The sequence below is a fragment of the Rosa rugosa genome, chromosome 2 (assembly GCF_958449725.1).
Source record: "Rosa rugosa chromosome 2, drRosRugo1.1, whole genome shotgun sequence".
Taxonomy (NCBI): Eukaryota; Viridiplantae; Streptophyta; class Magnoliopsida; order Rosales; family Rosaceae; genus Rosa; species Rosa rugosa.
The window spans coordinates 30256182-30280770 of NC_084821.1; the positions used below are offsets into that span (position 1 = coordinate 30256182).

At 39.1% G+C, this 24589-nt stretch overlaps 1 protein-coding gene across 1 annotated transcript in view; it reads right to left on the bottom strand.

Moving 5' to 3' along the window:
• The window catches only part of LOC133730624 (uncharacterized), a gene marked incomplete at its 3' end in the record, with an annotated part of 116821 nt that overhangs the window by 18490 nt on the left and 73742 nt on the right, over nucleotides 1-24589 (bottom strand). Inside the window, exon 5 of the mRNA XM_062158178.1 lies at nucleotides 2882-3621. Coding sequence (XP_062014162.1) covers nucleotides 2882-3621 — 740 coding nt within the window. The remainder of the gene's footprint in view (nucleotides 1-2881; nucleotides 3622-24589) is intronic.

A 24589-nucleotide genomic window follows, 5' to 3' on the forward strand; every position in this document is an offset into this window, starting at 1 on the left:
AGGCCAAATTTTTCTATAGTGGGCCTTCAATTCAAAACAAACTCCTAAATCACTTAGTATGGGGGACTAGAATCCATAAACATATATTTTTCTTTCTTTCCTTTCTTTTTAGCCGTACACATTTTTCTTTTTCTTTTTCTTTTTCATTTTTCACGGCTTTCACATATTTTTTTTCTTTATGGACAAAATTCCCCCACACTTGAACTTTCACCTCTTCTTATCCTTCATTGTTGACGCCAAAAATCTTCAAGTAAAGTCTCAATTTAGCTCCACTAAGTCCTTAGGACAAAGGGTAGGGTTATAGCTATACTAAGGCTTAGGTTAAAGATTTTAAGGGTGATGAAAGAAAAGGCTTAACGTAGGCTCAAAGGGGTTTATCTAGGGGAGTCCCACGACGGGCACAATTAGGGACACAGGTTCATTTGGCAATGGTGGTAATTCCTAGGGTGCCTCTATCCTTTCCAGAATCAGGGCCATGTATTGATATAACGTCTCAACAAGCACAAGAGCGAATTCTAGCATTCTCTAGTCCATCAAACTTAATCTATGGCAAGTAGTCAATCAAGATGAAAGAATAATGAGATCATCAAAACATCGCCAAGAAATTAAGAATATATATTTTTCATTTCACTCCAAGAAAAGGGACATGGGCACAATTATCTCACATGAGTTTATATGAATCCAAATTCATCTTAACATGCTCGTATTCTGTACCAAAGTTACGAAATCCATATCCACTACAAGGCATATATTTTTCATATATCTCAATTAACCAAAGAATACCATTTTAAGTCATCTCAATTTCGTGATCCTCTTTTAGTCATGATTTCAGAGATATAGAATCATCCTAGACAGTTGAAAGGGCATCCTAAGACTCGAAAACAAAAACAAAAGACTAAGACTCAATAAAATCAACGAAAATTTTTGTTATTTTTGACATTTTTCGATTTTTTTGTATTTTTCAATATATATGACTCAAGACAAAGGTATAAATCCCTTCCCCCACACTTAAATATTGCATTGTCCTCAATGTAATCAATTATAAGCATGCAATGAAACACTTAAGCATATAGGGATGAAATTTACGAAAATAAAGTTCAAAGAAAAACAAAAGGCATAAAATAAAGAAGTAGGGAGGAAAAAGAGCAAATCTGCGTTGAAGGCTCCTCCACAGCTACTTCTGAATTGGGTTGCCTCCCAAGCAGCGCTTAATGTTTATAGTCTTTCAGCCTAGACTTGTACCTCCATTTAATCCTCAAGAGGTGGAACGTTCTGGAGGGGTACTTCCTCCACTTCGTGTTCCACAAACGCCTCATAGTAAGGCTTCAAGCGATGGCCATTCACTTTGAACTCGTTACCTGTTTGTTCACTCTTTATCTGCACAGCTCCATGAGAAAACACATTAGTGATAACAAAAGGTCCAATCCAACGAGAACGAAGTTTACCTGGGAAGAGTTTGAGACGAGAATGGAAGAGAAGAACTTTTTGACCCACAACAAAAGTCTTCCTTCGAATCATTTTATCATGGAATGCCTTAGTCTTTTCTTTATAAATGTTGGCACTTTCGAAAGCATCATTCCTAATTTCCTCTAACTCTTGCAACTGCAGCTTCCTATGAAGCCCAGCTTCATCAAGATCCATGTTGAACTGCTTCACAGCCCACCAAGCTTTGTGCTCTAACTCCACAGGTAAATGGCAAGGTTTGCCATAGACAATTCGTATGGGAGTCTTATATGCAGTTCTGTAAGCCCACAAAGCATCCTCCAAGCGTAGGGACCAATCCTTCCTGTTAGGGTTCACAGTCTTTTCCAATATCCCCTTGATCTGACGATTTGAGACTTCAGCTTGCCCAATAGTTTGGGGGTGATAAGGTGTAGAAACCTTATGTGTAACATCATATTTCTTCAACAAGGCCTCAATCGTCCTATTGCAAAAGTGGGATCCACCATCACTAATGAGAACTCTAGGCATTCCAAACCTGCTAAAGATGTTAGACTTGATAAAATCTGCAACAACCTTAGAGTCATTAGTTCGAGTGGCCTTTGCTTCCACCCATTTGGAAACATAGTCCACTGCAAGCAGAATATATAAACACCCAAAAGATGAAGGGAAAGGGCCCATGAAATCTATACCCCAGACATCAAATATTTCAACAGTTATGATATTAGACAATGGCATTTGATCTCTAGAGCTTAAATTTCCTGTTCTTTGGCATCTATCACAAGTCAAACAATAAGCATGTGCATCCTTAAATAACGTTGGCCAAAAGAACCCAGATTCCAATACCTTAAATGCAGTTTTCTTAGACCCGAAGTGACCCCCACATGCTTTAGAATGGCAAAAAGAAAGTATGGCATTATGTTCATGTTCAGGCACACATCTCCTAATCAGTTGATCAGAGCAATATTTCCACAAATAAGGTTCATCCCAAACATATTGCTTAACAGTTTTCTTAAGCCTATCTCTATGAGCATGTGACATGGTATCAGGAATCTTCCTAGAAACAATATAGTTCACAATATCCGCATACCATGGTTCACTTACCTGAAGTCCAAAGAGCTGCTCATCTGGAAACGTCTCCACCAGAGGGAGAGGGTCTTCTGCATGCACCAAACGACTCAAGTGGTCAGCTACCACGTTTTCACTACCCTTCTTGTCCTTGATTTCAACGTCAAACTCTTGTAAGAGTAGGACCCATCTGATAAGCCTTGGTTTCGCCTCCTTCTTGGTCATCAAGTACTTCAAAGCTGCATGGTCAGTATAAATAATCACCTTGGTACCAAGTAAGTAGGAACGAAACTTTTCAAGGGCAAAGACAACTGCAAGGAGCTCTTTCTCTGTGGTAGAGTAATTCATTTGTGCATCATTCAGAGTCCTTGAGGCGTAGTAGATGGCATAGGGTCGTTTGTCCTTCCTTTGCCCCAAAACAGCTCCAACTGCATAGTCAGAGGCATCACACATCAACTCAAAGGGCAAGGACCAATCTGGAGGTAGCATGATGGGGGCTGACGTCAACAACTCCTTAAGCTTGTCAAAAGCATCTTGACATTCCTTGTCAAAGTGAAACGGTACATCCTTCTGGAGTAGTTGGCATAGAGGTCTCGAAATCTTGGAGAAGTCCTTGATAAACCTCCTATAAAAACCTGCATGGCCAAGGAAAGAACGAATCTCTCTCACAGAAGTGGGAGAGGGTAAGTAACGCACAATATCCACCTTGGCCTTATCAACCTCTATTCCCCTAGCAGAAACAATATGTCCTAGAACTATTCCTTGTTTAACCATAAAATGGCATTTCTCCCAATTAAGTACAAGGTTAGTTTCCATGCAACGTTTTAGAATTATTTCCAGATTATTAAGACAATCATCAAAATTCTTTCCAAAAACTGAAAAGTCATCCATGAATACCTCTATGATTTTCTCAATATAATCTGAAAAAATACTTACCATACACCTCTGAAAGGTACCTGGGGCGTTGCAAAGTCCAAAGGGCATACGTCGATAGGCAAATATCCCAAAGGGGCAAGTGAAGGTTGTCTTCTCTTGGTCTTCATTGGCTATGGCAATCTGATTGTATCCTGAGTAGCCATCCAGGAAGCAGTAGTAGTCATGGCCAGCCAAACGCTCAAGCATCTGATCAATGAATGGAAGAGGAAAGTGATCTTTCCTTGTTGTTGCGTTGATCTTCCTATAATCAATGCAAACTCTGTGGCCTGTGACTGTCCTTTGGGGCACCAGTTCGTTCTCAGCATTTTTCACCACAGTTACCCCAGATTTCTTGGGCACAACCTGAACTGGAGAGACCCACTTGGAGTCTGAAATAGGGTAGATCACCCCACAATCAAGGAGCTTGATGACCTCCTTCTTCACAACTTCCATCATAGGAGGGTTGAGACGACGTTGAGCCTCTCTAGTGGGTTTTGTCCCCTCCTCAAGAAGTATTCTATGGACGCAAGTAGTAGGGCTTATTCCCTTGATATCCGCCAACGTCCATCCTATGGCGGTCTTGTGTTGCTTCAACATCTCCACCAATCTCTCCTCTTGAGACAAAGTAAGAGAGGAGGACACAATCACTGGTAAAGTCTCCTTGTCTCCTAAGTAGACATACTTCAAGTGGTTTGGTAGAGGTTTAAGTTCAAGTTCTGGTGCCTGAACCACTGAAGGTAAAGTCTTATTAGCAGATAACTGAATGGACAAGGGTGAAGTAGACTTACCTACATAGGGTGAAGCTTCAAGGAATGAGACGTTTTCAATGATCGTTCCTTCACAAGTGTCCTTCAATTCCTCCTCTGAGACAATGGCACCACCTTTTGTGTACCCTACTCCTTGTTCGAGTGTTGTGGCTAGGGTATCCTCATTCATGGCCTCAAACATTTTCTGGGCAAGGTCATCCAAAATGTCAATAGAATAACAATCATTTATGTCAAGAGGATACCTCATGGCTTCAAAAATGTTGAAGCCAATAACGTCACCATCAAACTCCATGGTGAGAGAGCCTGCATACACATCTATCTTCGTCCTAGCTGTCCTTAAGAAAGGACGTCCCAAAAGCAAAGGAGTGGAACTCACAGGGGAGTCCTCCATTTCCAACACATAAAAATCAGCTGGGAAGATAAGATGGTTAACCTGCACAAGCACATCCTCTAACAAACCTCTAGGGTAGGCATTGGATCTGTCAGCTAACTGAATGATAACATTATCAGATTTAAGTTCCCCTAGACCTAGGGTTTCATAAACAGAATAGGGCATAACATTAACAGATGCACCTAGATCTAGCATGGCATTCTTAAATCTGGAGTTACCGATAGTACATGGAATAGTAAAGCTTCCAGGATCCTTACACTTTGGAGGAATCTTCCTCTGAATCAAGGCAGAAACGTTCTCACTTACCTTTACCACCTCCTTTTCACGGTTTACTCTCCTAGTAGTGCAAAGCTCTTTAAGGAACTTGGCGTACTTAGGGACTTGTTTGATGGCCTCCAGGAGGGGTAAGTTTACTTGCACCTTCTTGAAAGTTTCCAAGATAGCTTGGTCACTTTCATCCTTCTTTGATTTGGCAAACCTGCGTGGAAAGGGCATGCAAGAAGAAGAAGGGTTAGCAATAACCGAATTTGATAAGTTAGAATTAGTACCTTGAATTTCCGGTTTTGCCTTTAGTGGTGAGGACGCCTTGATTTCTTCCTTGGACGTTGCAGGGTCCTTTTCAATACCCAACTTTGTGGGTTCATGGTCTTCCTCAATCTCTATGCTCACTTGGGCCTTTTTGGGTGGCTTGGGTTGATCCACAAATGGCCTTCCACTCCTTGTAGTCACAACTGATGCATTCTCCACATTACCCTTAGGATTAGGTATTGTGACACTAGGGAGCTTCCCATTCTCATGAATCTTGCTCATGAAGTCCACAACTTGGCCCATCTTCTTCTTGAGTTCTGCAATGTCCTTAGTATGGGTCTGTTGTCCTTGGATCAAAGCCTGAGTGGAGTTTGTCAAGGCTTGTGTAGAGCTAGTCAAGGCTTCCAATGCCTTATCATAATGAGAATTGGAATTCCCAGAGTTCTGTGGAGGAGGAGGCATGTAAGGCCTTTGAAAAGATGATCCTTGAAATGAAGGCCCTTGAGGACGTTGGAAGTTCCCACCAAGAGGATTCTGAGTGTTTTCATTGTTGGTCCACTTGAAGTTGGGATGGTCCCTCCATCCAGGGTTGTAGGTATTGGAATAAGGATTATACTTAGGACGTTGAGGTCCTCCCTGATATCCACCTTGAAATCCTCCAATAGCATTTGCGGATTCCCATCCTCCATTCTCATTGAGTTGAGGGCACTGATCTGTAACATGCCCTTGCATAGAGCATACCCCACAAGCTATTGGTGCACCAATTCCCTTAGAAGTGACGACTTGGTTCATTAGGAGAGTGAGCTTGTTCAGTTGATCCTCAATGGCATTATTCCTGCCCACTTCATGCACCTTTCGAATGGAGTGCCCTATACCCTCATATTGTTGATTGTTGAGGGCACGATTCTCAATAAGTTCCTTTCCAGCTGCAGGTGACTTGTCCACAAAAGCTCCTCCAGCTGCAGCATCAAGCATTTGCCTCTCTAAGGGTAAGAGTCCCTCATAAAAGCATGTAAGTAGGGTCTCATCCTTCATCTGATGTTGAGGACATTGGGCAAGTAAGGAATTGAACCTCTCATAGTAGGCAGCATAAGACTCATCTGGGGCTTGTTCAATTCCACTGAGCTTCTTCTTGAGTGCGATGACCTTTGAAGCTGGGAAGTATTTTTCCAAGAAGGCCTTCCTCATTGTGTCCCAAGAGGTGATACGTCCAGCAGGAATCTCATATAGCCAATCTTTGGCTCTGTCAGCTAAGGAGAATGGGAATGCCTTCATCTTCAGAATATTTTCATCAGCTCCTTGTGGTTGCATGTTAGAACACACAACCTGGAATGCTCTAAGATGCTTGTGGGCGTCCTCCATAGGAAGCCCATGGAACATAGGGAGTTGATGCAATAGTCCACTCTTTAGTTCAAACTCTGCTTGTCTTCCTGCTGCAGGGGCAGGGTACACAATGCCTATAGGGGGTCCTCCCTCGACTGTTGCTGTGGATAATTCCCTAATGGATGCCATTCTCTCTTCTTGAACTTCTTCAGGTGGTGGTGAAGGTGGTGGTGTAGAGTTAGACGAAACCACAGGTGAAGGTGAACGTGAAGGAGGAGATGGAGTAGGTGTAGGTGATGTAGATTCCTCAGAAGAATAGATTCTCTTCCCTTGCTCGTTAAACTTGTACTCTTTGAATTGCAAGGAGGAAGGTCTTCTGTACTCAAGTGTAGGACGATTTTTCAAACGAGCGAGCCTTTCTTCAATCTCTTGTTTGGTAGGGATTTTAGAGGACTCGGACATTCATGGAATTCCTGAACAACATTAAGATGTACAAAAGTGAGTAACTTACGAAAATAAACAAAATACAAGTTAATATTTTCATACAAAAACGTCACTATTCACAATAAAACAAAAGAGACTTACAAAGTTTGTACAAGTAAGAGAAGTATAAAACAAACCAATTTACACGTGAAGGTTATGTACAAGTATTTTATTTTTGTCATGGAAATGTCATAAACAAAGTTAATAACTCAATTGATTCCAAGTTGTAAGTCGAGCCCAATAGAAACCACTACTATTGGTGAGCTACGATATAGGGATAGTCGCTTAGACATAAGTCACTTTCCTTTGTTTCAGAAGGCCAGATAGCCAGATTAAAAGGTAAGTGAGAGGGAGGACTCATTTTGGTGATACTACGGAGGCTACTCCCTCATTGAGGTTTACGCCCCTATCGGCTACTTCCACATTGTGGTTTACGCACAGTCTGTAGTATCTCTGAGATCCAATTTGAACCCATCACCCAGGGTCTCAACCTAAGACACCATCTGTAATGCCCCTTACTCAGCTTGGAAATTACTCATGTGTTAAACTGTTCTCCAAGTGCTAATAAAGGCCGCCCTCAACCTCATACGACCTTAGAAAGGTACGAATGAAGGGTTAAGGCCAATATTAACAAAAGGGCCCTTGTCTACTCATACGATTTTACACACTCACAACAATTAAGTAATTAACAAAATTTATAACTCCATTTTTCTTTATGTTTAATTCTATTTCTTTACAAGTATAATTAGACACAAAACTTTCACACAAAACACATATACAAAACGTCACTATTTACAACAACTTTTTTTTTTTTTTTTTCGTTTTCTTTTCTCTTTTTCTTCTTTTATTTTTAAAATTATTTTCAACACTTAGGTACGGGAACAGGGAATCTCAGAGTCCAATGGGCTGTAACAGCTTCCTTTCCGAGATTATGTTTAATCCAATATACCTTAAGTGTCACAACAATTTCTTACATTTTCTTTTGTCATAAATATTATTGATATCAAATCTAATTCCAAGCGGTAAATCAAGTGGACGTGCGGCCCAAGTATAGTCGTCTAGACACTAAGTCCCTCCTACATCCTTTGGGCAACCTTACTGAAATGGCCAGGTAGGGGAGGGCGAACACAAGAGGTAGGATCCATTTTGGCATAGGCTACTCCCTCATTGAGGTTTACGCCCATTTGTAAGCACTTCTGAATCCAGAACCCGTTATGAACGTTGTCCCCTTCCTAGACACCATCTCACATAGGCTATACTTACTTGAATATAAAAGGTCCTAAGTGTGAAGACAGTTCAATGAATGTTAATAAAGGCCGCCCTCAACCTTAAGGGACCTGAACTAGGTACCAATAAGGGGTTTAGGCCAATATTAATAAACACGACTTCACCTATTTCTTCTTTAATTTACAACTAACAATTAAACTTGTGTTCAACAATAAAAATAACAACCTAAATAAATAAACTAAATTTCGACAATTACAAAATAATTAACAAGTAAATTTTTTTTTTTTTTTTTTTTTTTTTCGGTCACATTATAAACACACAATATATTCACAAAGTGACAAATGATTTTTCAATCCCCGGCAACGGCGCCAAAAATTGATACGCTCAAAGCAAGCACATAATTTAACCCTGAAATGTCATTAGTAGTATAAAGTAAATAGGGATCGTTCTATTCCGGGGATTGAGGGTACACCTGTCATTGTCAAACAATTAAACAATCAAAATTTAAAACAAAGTATAATAATCACAAAGATATTCACAAGTATATACATATTTACGAAAATAAGGGGGGATTTTGTTTTTGGTTTTCTATTTCCGAAAATAAATACTAAGTTAACTAAATAATTAAAATGCAAAAACATAAAAATACAAATGGAATGCAAGAACAAAGATCAAAGTCGAAACTCATGATTAAAATTGATTCACGTTCATCATTGTTCATCATAGTCATGCAAGAGGAGTTGATCATGTGAAACGTTAAAAGCAAACAATTCCCCATATTTTACTTTCAATGCTAATTAATCTAAGTGAAAGCACATAGACTAATCCTATCAAACATGCATTCAAGCCCTAGAAAGCTAGTCAATCATACATGTTTAACGCAATAAGCACCTAGAAAGGCTATCAACTCAAATGTGCAACTTAGTATGAAAAAGTCCACCTAATTGCAATCTTCTTTGATTAAATTCGGTTTTTGTACAAAACCTTTACTACTTATTCGATTCAAGAACACAAAACCAAAAAGTTGATTCATGTTCTCAAATTCGTAGCAACATTCACATAAAAACCCTAAATGTTTCGAACCATTCAAGATTATCATACAAAAGATTTCTATCATGCAAATTTAATCAAACACTCACACAAAAGCAACCATAAATCGCAATATATGAATCTGAAAATTAACAATTAATCACAAAATTTCAGAAATCAACACTTGTTCAAACATGTGTGTCAACTAGGGCAAAACCAACGAAAATACAAAGCAAAGTTACAAGGAGAATCGGATTACACCGTGATGAAGGTGAGATGAATGAAGTGATGATGTGGTCTCTTGAATTTCGAAAGCAATCTTCAAGGTGGAGGATGGATGGTGTTCACGGCTTGTCTTCTTCTTCCTTGGCCTTGCTTGCACTTCGTGGTTGCCCTAGAGGATGGAGAGGAGCACGGCTAGGCTAGAGAGTTTTCTGATTTTTTTCTAAGTTGTAAATTGTATGGAGAGAGGAACCCTTGACGTTGAGAAGAAGAGAGACTATATAGGGGACGGCAAACTTGGTCTCCAAGCCGTGCAATTCTCTAGGGTTTCTCACGGCAATGACTTGTTTAATCCACATATCTTCCTCCAATGTAAGCTTGCCACATAAGCCCTATGACATGGTTCAACCAATCACATAATTTTCTAGAATATCTCCCTAAATAAACTTGCCGAAATTCCTTGAGATATTTTCTGATTTTGCACTTCCAATTCGGCCAAACTTCCTTTAGGGTTTCAAGGAATGTATCTAGACTTCTTTTGAGAGATTTTCGAGTTCAACATATATTCTCCTTCCTTTTATTTCTCCCTCAAAAATCTCTACCGAATTTCTCTTTAATATTCTGATTTTCCACGCCTCTTCCTTGTTTCTCTCATTGCTTTGGACGGCAAACATCTTTAAGGTTAGGGTTTTGCGTCACAAACCCTAATGTCATGGGCTTTGGTGGGCCTTGATCCATTTTGCCGAAAATCCATAGAGTTCTTGGGCCTCGTTGCTTCATCTTCAAGCCTTCTTATTTTCCAACGCAAAACACTTCATTTCTTTCATTTCTTTTCATAGTTGCGTTGAAACTTCATTGGTAAGCTCTCCTCCATTTCGCAGGGTTTCCTGGTTGCACTAGGAAAGCTTGTTTCTTCATTTCTGCTCAAATGTGTGGGCCGTTTTCTCTCATATTTGTTCGTCTTGATGTTCGCAAGCTCCTCTTTCCATTTGCGCGTTCATTTCCACTTTTGAGCTCGGAGGTCCTGAAAATAGAAACTAGTATGAAAAATAGAAACTTACCTAATTTGAAAAATAGAAACTTACTAAAAATGAAAAATAGAAAGTTACTAAAAATGAAAAATAGAAAGTTACTAAAAATGAAAAATAGAAACTTTCCTAAACTGAAAAATGGAAACTTGCCAGAAATGAGAAATGAAAACTACAAAAATAGAAACTTTATACAAATAGGAACTTTCCCAATCAAAGAATGGAAACTTTCCAAAACAGGGATTTTTCCAAGGAAATGGCGCAGAAAACATAGGGAAATGCAGTTAAAACGTCGCATTAAAATGCTCCTATCAAATTCCCCCACACTTAGCTTTTGCTAGTCCCTTAGCAAAATCAACATAACAAACCAAAAAGACTACAAAACAAAAACAACGAAAAACGAAAATAAACTAAGTATGGAAACGAAAAACACAAAGACTCAAGACTCAAAAACGAAAAACACTTAAACAAAAATCAAGACTCAAACATCACAAACAAAGACTCCAACGTTGACTCACACAATGACCTCTAAGCCCTTCAACATATTGTCTCAGCAATCTCATACTTTCAAGTCACCAAGATTAGCACTTAACCAAGCATCACATCTTCAAGATATTCAAGAGCTAATTACAAAACATAATCCACATATAAGCATGTAAGACTTGGGAGTAAACAGTGGTGATGGTTTAGCTCAACACATTTCAAACAAGTCATGATTCAAAACTCACATGGATATATCACTCTTTCTTCTCTCAGATTCAAGGCTCATGCTTAAAAGCTTCATCACTCAAGTATATGTGAAAGATTACAAAGTAGATCACATACATAAGAAACGAAAGCACATATATATTTTTCTTTTAAAGATCTCATGAAAGATATCAACTACATGCACGAATGAACCCAAGCCATAAGTTCAACAGTTATAACTCATCTCCACATCAAAGGCTGTCCCATCTTAAGGATCAAAGAGGTCTTACAATTAAGGGTTGTAATGGGGCCAAGGCTTAAGGTTTAAAGAAACGAAGGGATAGGAAAATCACAAAGTATCCTAAAAACCTAGCAGAGCACTTGCTGATGTAGAGAGACTATCTTCGAAATCCACCGTGCATAGCAAAACGTCATGTATCCTTAGGGCTTTATAAAAGGGCCAAGTGTCATCATGTTGGGCCCAAACTTCATTCTAACCTTCTTTTGAACAAGTATGAATTGGACAAAGACCAAATTCTTCAACAATGGGCCTTCACTTTAAAACAAACTCCAAATCCACTAAGTATAGGGGACTAAAATCCATAAACATAACACAATAACACACATTTTTTTTTTAATTGCCGAAAATTCTTTCTTTTTTTTACGATTTCTTTTTCTCTTTTCTTTCTTCTTTCTTTCGGCAATTACTTACAAATATTCATATGGACAAGTCCACCCCCACACTTGAACTTCTTCATGCCTTCAAAATTCATCCTTGACGCCAAAACTCCAAGCAAAGTCTCGACAATATGCTCCACTAAGTCTTTAGAACAAAGGGTAAGGATGTAACTATACTAGGGTTAAGGGTTAAGGAATTTTGAGGGTGATGAAAGAAAAGGTTCAATGTAGGCTCAAAGGGGCTAAACTAAGGGGGTCCCACGACGGGCACAAATGGGGACACAGGCTCTATTTGGCAGTGGTGGTAAAATCCTAAGTAAGTACCTTTATCCTTTCCAGAATCAGGGCCATATATTGATTATAAAAGTCTCAACAAGCATAACAATGAATTCTAGCATTCTCTAGTTCATTAAAGAGCTATGGCATGTAGTCAATCAAGATGAAAGAATAATGAGATCAACAGAATCATCGCCAAGAAAATAAGAGCATAATCATTTTTTCATTAATCACTCACAAAGAAAGGGCACATGGCTCAAATTCTCACAAGGGTTATTATGAATCACAACTTATCTTCCACATGTTCATATTCTGTACCAAAGTTACGCATGCACCATATCTACTATACATTCATATGCTTTTCATAAATCATAATTAACCAAAGAATATCATCAAACATTATCCCAATCTTGTGATCCTCTTTTAGCCTTAATTTCAGAGATATAAGCACATCCTAGACAGTTAAAAGGGCATCCTAAGACTCGATCACAAAACAAAACAACAACAATACATAAATGACGCAACAAACATGACAAAAACGTTTTGGACTTAGGGTTATTTCCCTTCTCCTTTCGGTAACTCCTTTGGAACATGACCAGGTGAAGAGAGGAACGATTTTGGCGGAGCTCAGCTCACTTGATTGACAGGGGACGAGACCCTTTGTCAGCACTTCTCATATCCAAACTAGACCTTAGACGTCACATCCCATTGGATGCGCCTACGATGAAGAAGATATTTACCCAAAATTCATTTTGACTCTTACAATAAATAAAAAAACAAACAAACAAAGAACACAAGTATAAAACCGAAACAAAAAACCTAAACAAAGTTAACGCAAATTTTTTTTATTTTTCTGTATTTTCCGATTTTTTATTTTGTTTTTTTTTTATAACCACAAAAACTAGCTAAGTGAAACGTTAAACCCTTCCCCCACACTTAAATCATGCATTGTCCTCAATGTATAAACAAGTATAAAGCATACAAAGCATCAAGCAAGCATGGCAGAAGAGTTAACGCAACAAATCCTAAAACAAAAACAAAGTGTACAAAATTAAAAGAGAAGGGAAGAGTTCAAGAAAGCAAATCTGCGTTGATGGCTCCTCCACAGCTGCGGATGAAATGGGTTGCCTCCCATGCAGCGCTTAATGTTTAAAGTCTTTCAGCCTAGACTTGCACCTTCAGTTAATCCTCAGTTGGTGGCGCCTCTTGGAGGGGTACATCCTCCACATTGTGCTCCACAAACGCCTCATAGTAAGGCTTAAGACGATGGCCATTCACCTTGAACTCACTTCCAGTTGCGGGGTGATACGCTTAAAGCAAGCGCATAATTTAACCCTGAAATGTCATTAGTAGTATAAAGTAAATAGGGATCGTTCTATTCCGGGGATTGAGGATACACCTGTCATTGTCAAACAATTAAACAATTAACATTAAAACAAAGTATAATATTCACACATATATACATTATTTACGAAAAAGGGGGGTATTTTGATTTTGGTTTTTCTGAAAATAAATCTAAGTTAACAAAATAATTAAAATGCAAAAACATAAAAATACAAATGGAATGCAAGAACAAAGATCAAAATCGAAACATATGATTAAAATTAATTCAAGTTCATCATTGTTCATCATAGTCATGCAAGAGGAATTGATCATGTGAAACGTTCAAAGCAAACAATTTCCCATATTTTACTTTCAACGCTAATTAATCTAAGTGAAAGCACATAGACTAATCCTATCAAACATGCATTCAAGCCCTAGAAAGCTAGTCAATTATACATGTTTAACGCAATAAGCACCTAGAAAGGCTATCAATTCAAATGTGCAACTTAGTATGAAAAAGTCCACCTAATTGCAATCTTCTTTGATTAAATTCGGTTTTTGTACAAAACCTTTATTACTTATTGATTCAAGAACACAAAACCAAAAAGTTGATTCATGTTCTTAAATTCGTAGCACCAATTATATAAAAACCCTAAAAGTTTCGAACCCTTTAAGATTAACATACAAAAGATTTCTATCATGCAAATTTAATCAAACACTCACACATAAGCAACTATAAATCGCAAAACATGAATCTGAAAATTAACAATTAATCATAAAATCTCAGAAAACAATACTTGTTCAAACATATGTGTCAACTAGGGCATAACCAACGAAAATTACAAAGCAAAGGTTACAAGGAGAATCGAATTACACCAAGAGATGGAGATGGATGAATGGTCTCTTGAATTTCGAAAGCAATCTTCAAGGATGGTGATGGATGATGTGCACGGCTTGTCCTCTTCTTCCTTGGCCTTGCTTGAACTTCGTGGTTGCCCTAGAGGATGGAGAAGAACACGGCTAAGCTAGAGAGAGTTTTCTGATTTTTTTCTAAAGTTGTAAAACGCAAAAGTGGAAACTCTTGACGTTGAGAGAAGAGAGGAATATATAGGGGACGGCCCCTAGGTCTCCATGCCGTCCAAAACCCTAGAAAAGCTCACGGCTATTGCTTGCACTTCCACATAATTTCCTCCAATGACTTCTTGCCACATAAGCCCTATGAGGTGTCTCAACCAATCACATAATTTCCTAGAATATTTCCCTTGATTTTCTTGCCGAAATTCTTGAGATAATTTCTGATTTTCTGTCTTTAAATTCGGCCAAAACTCTTTAGGGAATGTAGGAATGTATCTAGACTTCATTTGAGCTTTTCTTGGTCTCCACCTTTTTCTCTTTCCTTAAAACTCTCTAGGGAATATCTTTGCCGTCCAAAACCCTAGGAATTTCAGGTTCTCCCTTGTTTATCTCTTCCTTTTTCACGGCAAAGCTTCTAGGGTTTATCTCCAAGTATTTTCTTTCCATAAAAATAGCCCTAGATAATCTCCCTAGAAAATCTCTTTTTAATTTCTGATTTTTGGACGCCTCTTCCTTGTTTCTCTCTTGCAAGTTCACGGCAAAACATCTTTAGGGCTAGGGTTTGCGTCACAAACCCTAGTTCCATGGGCTTTGGTGGGCTTTTATCCAATTAGCCGAAAATCCAACAAGTCTTGAGAGTTTTTGGGCCCCCATGCGTCACTTCTATGCCATGTCATCTTCCAACGTCACAACACTTTATTTTCTTCATTTCTTTTCATAGTTGCGTTGGAAACTTCATTGGTAAGCTCTCCTCCATTTCGCAGGGTTTCCTGGTTGCACTAGGAAAGCTTGTTTCTTCATTTCTGCTCAAATGTGTGGACCGTTTTCTCTCATATTTGTTTGTCTTGATGTTCGCAGGCTCCTCTTTCCATTCGTGCGTTCATTTCCACTTTTTAGCTCGGAGGTCCTGAAAATAGAAACTAGTATGAGAAAATAGAAACTTACCTAATTTGAAAAATAGAAACTTACCAAAAATGAAAAATAGAAAGTTACTAAAAATGAAAAATAGAAACTTGCCAGAAATGAGAAATGAAAACTACAAGAATAGAAACTTTCTAAAAATGGAAAATAGAAACTAAGAAAAATGGAAACTTTCTACAAATAGGAACTTTCCCAATCAAAGAATGGAAACTTTCCTAAACAGAGTTTTACTAAGGAAATGACGCAAGAAATGTAAGGAAATGCAGTTAAAACGTCGCATTAAAATGCTCCTATCAAATTCCCCCACACTTAGCTTTTGCTAGTCCCTTAGCAAAATCAAACAAAGACACACACTAAGACTACGAAAATTAAAGACTCAAACAAACAAAGACTCTATTGCCCTTGATAGGAGCATTTTAATGCGACGTTTTAACTGCATTTCCTTACATTTCTTGCGTCATTTCCTTAGTAAAACTCTGTTTAGGAAAGTTTCCATTCTTTGATTGGGAAAGTTCCTATTTGTAGAAAGTTTCTATTTTTGTAGTTTCTATTTATCATTTTTAGTAAGTTTCCATTTTCAGTAGTTTCTATTTTTCATTTTTAGAAAGTTTCCCATTTTCAGTTTAGGAAAGTTGCCATTTTTCATTTTAGAAAGTTTCTATTTTTCTTACTAGTTTCTATTTTCAGGACCTCCGAGCTAGAAAGTGGAAATGAACTCACAAATGGAAAGAGGAGCTTGCGATCACCAAGGGGAGCAAAGATGAAGAACAATGAGCCACAGAAATGAGCAGAAATGAAGGAAAGAAGTTTTCCTAGTGCAACCAGGAAACCCTGCGAAATGGAGGAGAGCTTACCAATGAAGTTTCCAACGCAACTATGAAAAGAAATGGAAAAAAATAAAGTGTTGTGACGTTGGAAGATGACATGGCATAGAAGTGACGCATGGAGGCCCAAAAACTCTCAAGACTTGTTGGATTTTCGGCTAATTGGATAAAAGCCCACCAAAGCCCATGGAACTAGGGTTTGTGACGCAAACCCTAGCCTCAAAGATGTTTTGCCGTGAATTTGCAAGAGAGAAACAAGGAAGAGGCGTCCAAAAATCAGAAATTAAAAAGAGATTTTCTAGGGAGATTATCTAGGGCTATTTTTATGGAAAGAAAATACTTGGAGATAAACCCTAGAAGCTTTGCCATGAAAAAGGAAGAGATAAACAAGGGAGGACGTGAAAATCCTAGGGTTTTGGACGGCAAAGATATTCCCTAGAGAGTTTTAAGGAAAGAGAAAAAGGTGGAGACCAAGAAAAGCTCAAATGAAGACTAGATACATTCCTACATTCCCTAAAGAGTTTTGGCCGAATTTAAAGACAGAAAATCAGAAATTATCTCAAGAATTTCGGCAAGAAAATCAAGGGAAATATTCTAGGAAATTATGTGATTGGTTGAGACACCTCATAGGGCTTATGTGGCAAGAAGTCATTGGAGGAAATTATGTGGAAGTGCAAGCAATAGCCGTGAGCTTTTCTAGGGTTTTGGACGGCATGGAGACCTAGGGGCCGTCCCCTATATATTCCTCTCTTCTCTCAACGTCAAGGGTTCCCACTTTTGCGTTTTACAACTTTAGAAAAAATCAGAAAACTCTCTCTAGCTTAGCCGTGTTCTTCTCCATCCTCTAGGGCAACCACGAAGTTCAAGCAAGGCCAAGGAAGAAGAGGACAAGCCGTGCACATCATCCATCACCATCCTTGAAGATTGCTTTCGAAATTCAAGAGACCATTCATCCCATCTTCATCACGGTGTAATCCGATTCTCCTTGTAACCTTTGCTTTGTAATTTTCGTTGGTTATGCCCTAGTTGACACATGTGTTTGAACAATTTTCGAATTCTGAAATTTTATGGTTAATTACTAATTTTCAGATTCATGTTTTGCGATTTATGGTTGCTTATGTGTGAGTGTTTGATTAAATTTGCATGATAGAAATCTTTTGTATGTTAATCTTAAAGGGTTCGAAACTTTTAGGGTTTTTATATAATTGGTGCTACGAATTTAAGAACATGAATCAACTTTTTGGTTTTGTGTTCTTGAATCAATAAGTAGTAAAGGTTTTGTACAAAAACCGAATTTAATCAAAGAAGATTGCAATTAGGTGGACTTTTTCATACTAAGTTGCACATTTGAATTGATAGCCTTTCTAGGTGCTTATTGCGTTAAACATGTATGATTGACTAGCTTTCTAGGGCTTGAATGCATGTTTGATAGGATTAGTCTATGTGCTTTCACTTAGATTAATTAGCGTTGAAAGTAAAATATGGGAAAATGTTTGCTTTGAACGTTTCACATGATCAATTCCTCTTGCATGACTATGATGAACAATGATGAACTTGGATTAATTTTAATCATATGTTTCGATTTTGATCTTTGTTCTTGCATTCCATTTATATTTTTATGTTTTAGCATTTTAATTATTTTGTTAACTTAGTTTAATTTTCAGAAAAAACCAAAATCAAAAACCCCCTTTTAATTCGTAAATAATGTGCATATGTGTAAATAATATACTTTGTTTTAATTTTAATTGTTTAATTGTTTGACAATGACAGGTGTACCCTCAATCCCCGGAATAGAACGATCCCTATTTACTTTATACTACTAATGACATTTCAGGGTTAAATTATGCGCTTGCTTTGAGCGTATCAATTTTTGGCGCCGTTGCCGGGGATTGAAAAATCATTTGTCACTTTGTGAATATGTGTTTTGTTTATATTGTGACCGAAAAAAAAAAAAAAAAAAAAATTACTTGTTAATTATTTTTGTAATTGTCGAAATTTACTTAGATTAATTATTTAGGTTGTTATTTATATTGTTGAATACGAGTTTAATTGTGAGTTGTAAATTAAAGAAGGAATAGGTGAAGTCGTGTTTATTAATATTGGCCTAAACCCCTTATTGGTACCTAGTTCAGGTCCCTTAAGGTTGAGGGCGGCCTTTATTAACATTCATTGAACTGTCTTCACACTTAGGACCTTTTATATCCAAGTATAGCCTATGTGGGGTGGTGTCTAGGAAGGGGACAACGTTCATAACGGGTTCTGGATTCAGAAGTGCTTACAAATGGGCGTAAACCTCAATGAGGGAGTAGCCTATGGCAAAATGGATCCTACCTCTTGTGTTCGTCCTCCCCTACCTGGCCATTTCAGTAAGGTTGCCCAAAGGATGTAGGAGGGACTTAGTGTCTAGACGATTATACTTGGGCCGCACGTCCACTTGATTTACCGCTTGGAATTAAATTTGATATCAATAATATTCATGACAAAAGAAAATGTAAGAAATTGTTGTGACACTTAAGGTATATTGGATTAAACATAATCTCGGAAAGGAAGCTGTTACAGCCCATTGCACTCTGAGATTCCCTGTTCCCGTACCTAAGTGTTGAAAATAATTTTAATTAAAAAATAAAAGAAGAAAAAGAAAAAAAAAGAAAAAAAAAAAAAAAAAAAAAAAAAAACAAAAGAAGTTAATTAGATGTGAATAGTGACGTTTTGTACTTGTGTGAAAGCTTTGTGTATATCTTGTCTAATTATACTTGTAAAGAAACAGAATTAAAGATAATAAAATGGAGTTATGAATTTTGTTAATTACTTAATTGTTGTGAGTGTGTAAAATCGTATGAGTAGACAAGGGCCCTTTTGTTAATATTGGCCTTAACCCTTCATTCGTACCTTTCTAAGGTCGTATGAGGTTGAGGGCGGCCTTTATTAGCACTTGGAGAACAGTTTAACACATGAGTAATTTCCAAGCTGAGTAAGGGGCATTACAGATGGTGTCTTAGGTTGAGACCCTGGGTGATGGGTTCAAATTGGATCTCAGAGATACTACAGACTGTGCGTAAACCACAATGTGGAAGTAGCCGATAGGGGCGTAAACCTCAATGAGGGAGTAGCCTCCGTAGTATCACCAAAATGAGTCCTCCCTCTCACTTACCTCTTAATCTGGCTATCTGGCCTTCTGAAACAAAGGAAAGTGACTTATGTCTAAGCGACTATCCCTATATCGTAGCTCACCAATAGTAGTGGTTTCTATTGGGCTCGACTTACAACTTGGAATCAATTGAGTTATTAACTTTGTTTATAACATTTCCATGACAAAAATAAAATACTTGTACATACTCTTCACATGTAAATTGGTTTGTTTTCTTACTTCTCTTACTTGTACACACTTTGTAAGTCTCTTTTGTTGCATTGTGAATAGTGACGTTTTTGTATGAAAATATTAACTTGTATTTTGTTTATTTTCGTAAGTTACTCACTTTTGTACATCTTAATGTTGTTCAGGAATTCCATGAATGTCCGAGTCCTCTAAAATCCCTTCCATACAAGAGATTGAAGAAAGGCTCGCTCGTTTGAAAAATCCTCCTACACTTGAGTACAGAAGACCTTCTTCCTTGCAATTCAAAGAGTACAAGTTTAACGAGCAAGGGAAGAGAATCTATCCTTCTGAGGAATCTACATCACCTACACCTACCCCATCTCCTCCTTCACGTTCACCTTCACCTGTGATTTCGTCTAACTCTACACCACCACCTTCACCACCACCTGAAGAAGTTCAAGAAGAGAGAATGGCATCCATTAGGGAACTATCCACAGCAACAGTTGAGGGAGGACCCCCTATAGGTATTGTGTACCCTGCCCCTGCTGCAGGAAGAAATGCAGAGTTTGAGCTGAAGAGTGGATTATTGCACCAACTCCCTAAGTTTCATGGGCTTCCTATGGAGGACGCCAACAAGCATCTTAGAGCATTTCAGGTTGTGTGTTCTAACATGCAACCACAAGGAGCAGATGAGAACATTCTAAGGATGAAAGCATTTCCATTTTCCTTAGCTGACAGAGCCAAAGATTGGCTATATGAGATTCCTGCTGGACGTATCACCTCTTGGGACACTATGAGGAAGGCCTTCTTGGAAAGATACTTCCCAGCTTCCAAGGTCATCACACTCAGGAAGAAGCTTAGTGGAATTGAACAAGCTCCAGATGAGTCCTATTCTGCCTATTATGAGAGGTTCAACTCCTTACTTGCTCAATGTCCTCAACATCAGATGAAGGATGAGACCCTACTGACATGCTTCTATGAGGGACTTTTACCCTTAGAGAGGCAAATGCTTGATGCTGCAGCTGGAGGAGCTTTTGTGGACAAGTCACCTGCAGATGGAAAGGAACTTATTGAGAATCGTGCCCTCAACAGTCAACAATACGAGGGTATAGGGCACTCCATTCGCAAGGTACATGAAGTGGGCAGGAATAATGCCATTGAGGATCAACTGAATAAGCTCACCTTGCTCATGAACCAAGTCATAAGTTCCAAAGGACCTAGTGCATCCATAGCTTGTGGGGTATGCTCTATGCAAGGGCATGTTACTGATCAATGCCCTCAACTCAATGAAAATGGAGGATGGGAATCTGCCAATGCTATTGGAGGATACCAAGGAGGATTTCAAGGAGGATATCAGGGAGGACCTCAACGTCCTAGACATGACCCTTATTCCAATACTTATAACCCAGGATGGAGGGACCATCCCAACTTCAAGTGGACCAACAATGACAATGTTCAGAATCCTCTTGGTGGGAACTTTCAGCGTCCTCAAGGGCCTACTTTTCAACGTCCTCAAGCTCCTTACATGCCTCCTCCTCAACAGAACTCTGGGAATTCCAATTCCCATTATGATAAGACGTTGGAGGCCTTGACTGCTTCTACACAAGCCTTGACAAACTCTACTCAGGCTTTGATCCAAGGACAACAGACCCATACTAAGGACATTGCAGAACTCAAGAAGCAGATGGGCCAAGTTGTGGATTTCATGAGCAAGATTCATGAGAATGGGAAGCTCCCTAGTGTCACAATACCTAATCCCAAGGGTAATGTGGAGAATGCATCAGTTGTGACTACAAGGAGTGGAAGGCCATTTGTGGATCAACCCAATCCACCCAAAAAGGCCCAAGTAAGCATAGAGATTGAGGAAGACCATGAACCCACAAAGTTGGGTATTGAAAAGGACCCTGCAACGTCCAAGGAAGAAGTCAAGGCGTCCTCACCACCAAAGGCCAAACCGGATATTCAAGATATTAATTCCAACTTATCCAATTCGGTTAATACTAACCCTTCTTCTTCTTGCATGCCCTTTCCACGCAGATTTGCTAAATCCAAGAAGGATGAAAGTGACCAAGCTATCTTGGAAACTTTCAAGAAGGTGCAAGTAAACTTACCCCTCCTAGAGGCCATCAAGCAAGTCCCTAAGTATGCCAAGTTCCTTAAAGAGCTTTGCACTACTAGGAGAGTAAACCGTGAAAAGGAGGTGGTAAAGGTAAGTGAGAACGTTTCTGCCTTGATTCAGAGGAAGATTCCTCCAAAGTGTAAGGATCCTGGAAGCTTTACTATTCCATGTACTATTGGTAACTCCAGATTTAAGAATGCCATGCTAGATCTAGGTGCATCTGTTAATGTTATGCCCTACTCTGTTTATGAAACCCTAGGTCTAGGGGAACTTAAATCTGATAATGTTATCATTCAGTTAGCTGACAGATCCAATGCGTACCCTAGAGGTTTGTTGGAGGATGTGCTTGTGCAGGTTAACCATCTTATCTTCCCAGCTGATTTTTATGTGTTGGAAATGGAGGACTCCCCTGTGAGTTCCACTCCTTTGCTTTTGGGACGTCCTTTCTTAAGGACAGCTAGGACGAAGATAGATGTGTATGCAGGCTCTCTCACCATGGAGTTTGATGGTGACGTTATTGGCTTCAACATTTTTGAAGCCATGAGGTATCCTCTTGATATAAATGATTGTTATTCTATTGATATTTTGGATGACCTTGCCCAGAAAATGTTTGAGGCCATGAATGAGGATACCCTAGCCACAACACTCGAACAAGGAGTAGGGTACACAAAAGGTGGTGCCATTATCTCAGAGGAGGAATTGAAGGACACTTGTGAAGGAAAGATAATTGAAAACGTCTCCTTCCTTGAAGCATCCCCTTATATAGGTAAGTCTAATTCTCCTTTGTCCATTCAGTTATCTACTAACAAGACTTTACCTTCAGTGGTCCAGGCCCCAGAACTTGAGCTTAAACCTCTTCCAGACCATTTGAAGTATGTCTACTTAGGAGACAAGGAAACCTTACCAGTGATAGTGTCCTCTGCACTTACGACTCCACAAGAAGAGAAGTTGGTGGAGATGCTGAAGCAACACAAGACCGCCATAGGATGGACATTGGCGGACATCAAGGGAATTAGCCCTACAACTTGCGTCCATAGGATACTTCTAGAGGAGGGGTCTAAACCCACTAGAGAGGCTCAACGTCGTCTCAACCCTCCAATGATGGAAGTTGTGAAGAAGGAGGTTATCAAACTCCTAGATTGTGGGGTGATCTACCCCATTTCAGACTCCAAGTGGGTCTCTCCAGTTCAGGTTGTGCCCAAGAAATCTGGGGTAACTGTGGTGAAGAATGCTGAGAACGAACTGGTGCCCCAAAGGACAGTCACAGGTCACCGAGTGTGCATTGATTATAGGAAGCTCAACGCAACAACAAGGAAAGATCACTTTCCTCTTCCATTCATTGATCAGATGCTTGAGCGCCTAGCTGGACATGACTACTACTGCTTCTTGGATGGCTACTCAGGCTACAATCAGATTGCCATAGCCAATGAAGATCAAGAGAAGACAACCTTCACTTGCCCCTTTGGGACGTTTGCCTATAGACGTATGCCCTTTGGCCTTTGCAACGCTCCAGGTACCTTTCAGAGGTGTATGGTAAGTATCTTTTCATATTATATTGAGAAAATCATAGAGGTATTTATGGATGACTTTTCAGTCTTTGGAAAGAATTTTGATGATTGTCTTAATAATCTGGAAATAATTCTAAAACGTTGCATGGAAACTAACCTTGTACTTAATTGGGAGAAATGCCATTTTATGGTTAAACAAGGAATAGTTTTAGGACATATTGTCTCTGCTAGGGGAATAGAGGTCGATAAGGCCAAGGTTGATATTGTGCGTTACTTACCCTCTCCCACTTCTGTGAGAGAGATTCGTTCTTTCCTTGGCCATGCAGGTTTTTATAGGAGGTTTATCAAGGACTTCTCCAAGATTTCGAGACCTCTATGTCAACTACTCCAGAAGGATGTGCCCTTTCACTTTGACAAGGAATGTCAAGATGCTTTTGACAAGCTTAAGGAGTTGTTGACGTCAGCCCCCATCATGCTACCTCCAGATTGGTCCTTGCCCTTTGAGTTGATGTGTGATGCCTCTGACTATGCAGTTGGAGCTGTTTTGGGGCAAAGGAAGGACAAACGACCCTATGCCATCTACTACGCCTCAAGGACTCTGAATGATGCACAAATGAATTATTCCACCACAGAGAAAGAGCTCCTTGCAGTAGTCTTTGCCCTTGAAAAGTTTCGTTCCTACTTACTTGGTACCAAGGTAATTATTTATACTGACCATGCAGCTTTGAAGTACTTGATGACCAAGAAGGAGGCGAAACCTAGGCTTATCAGATGGGTCCTACTCTTACAAGAGTTTGACGTTGACATCAAGGACAAGAAGGGTAGTGAAAACGTGGTAGCTGACCACTTGAGTCGTTTGGTACATGCAGAAGACCCTCTCCCTCTGGTGGAGACGTTTCCAGATGAGCAGCTTTTTGGACTTCAGGTAAGTGAACCATGGTATGCTGATATTGTGAACTATATTGTTTCTAGGAAGATTCCTGATACCATGTCACGTGCTCATAGAGATAGGCTTAAGAAAACTGTTAAGCAATATGTTTGGGATGAACCTTATTTGTGGAAATATTGCTCTGATCAATTGATTAGGAGATGTGTGCCTGAACATGAACATAATGCTATACTTTCTTTTTGCCATTCTAAAGCATGTGGGGGTCACTTTGGGTCTAAAAAGACTGCTTTTAAGGTGTTAGAGTCTGGGTTCTTTTGGCCTACGTTATTTAAGGATGCACATGCATATTGTTTAACTTGTGATAGATGCCAAAGAACCGGAAATCTAAGTTCTAGAGATCAAATGCCATTGTCTAATATCATAACTGTTGAAATTTTTGATGTCTGGGGCATAGATTTCATGGGACCTTTCCCTTCATCTTTTGGGTTTCTATATATCTTACTTGCAGTGGACTATGTTTCCAAATGGGTGGAAGCAAAGGCCACTCGAACTA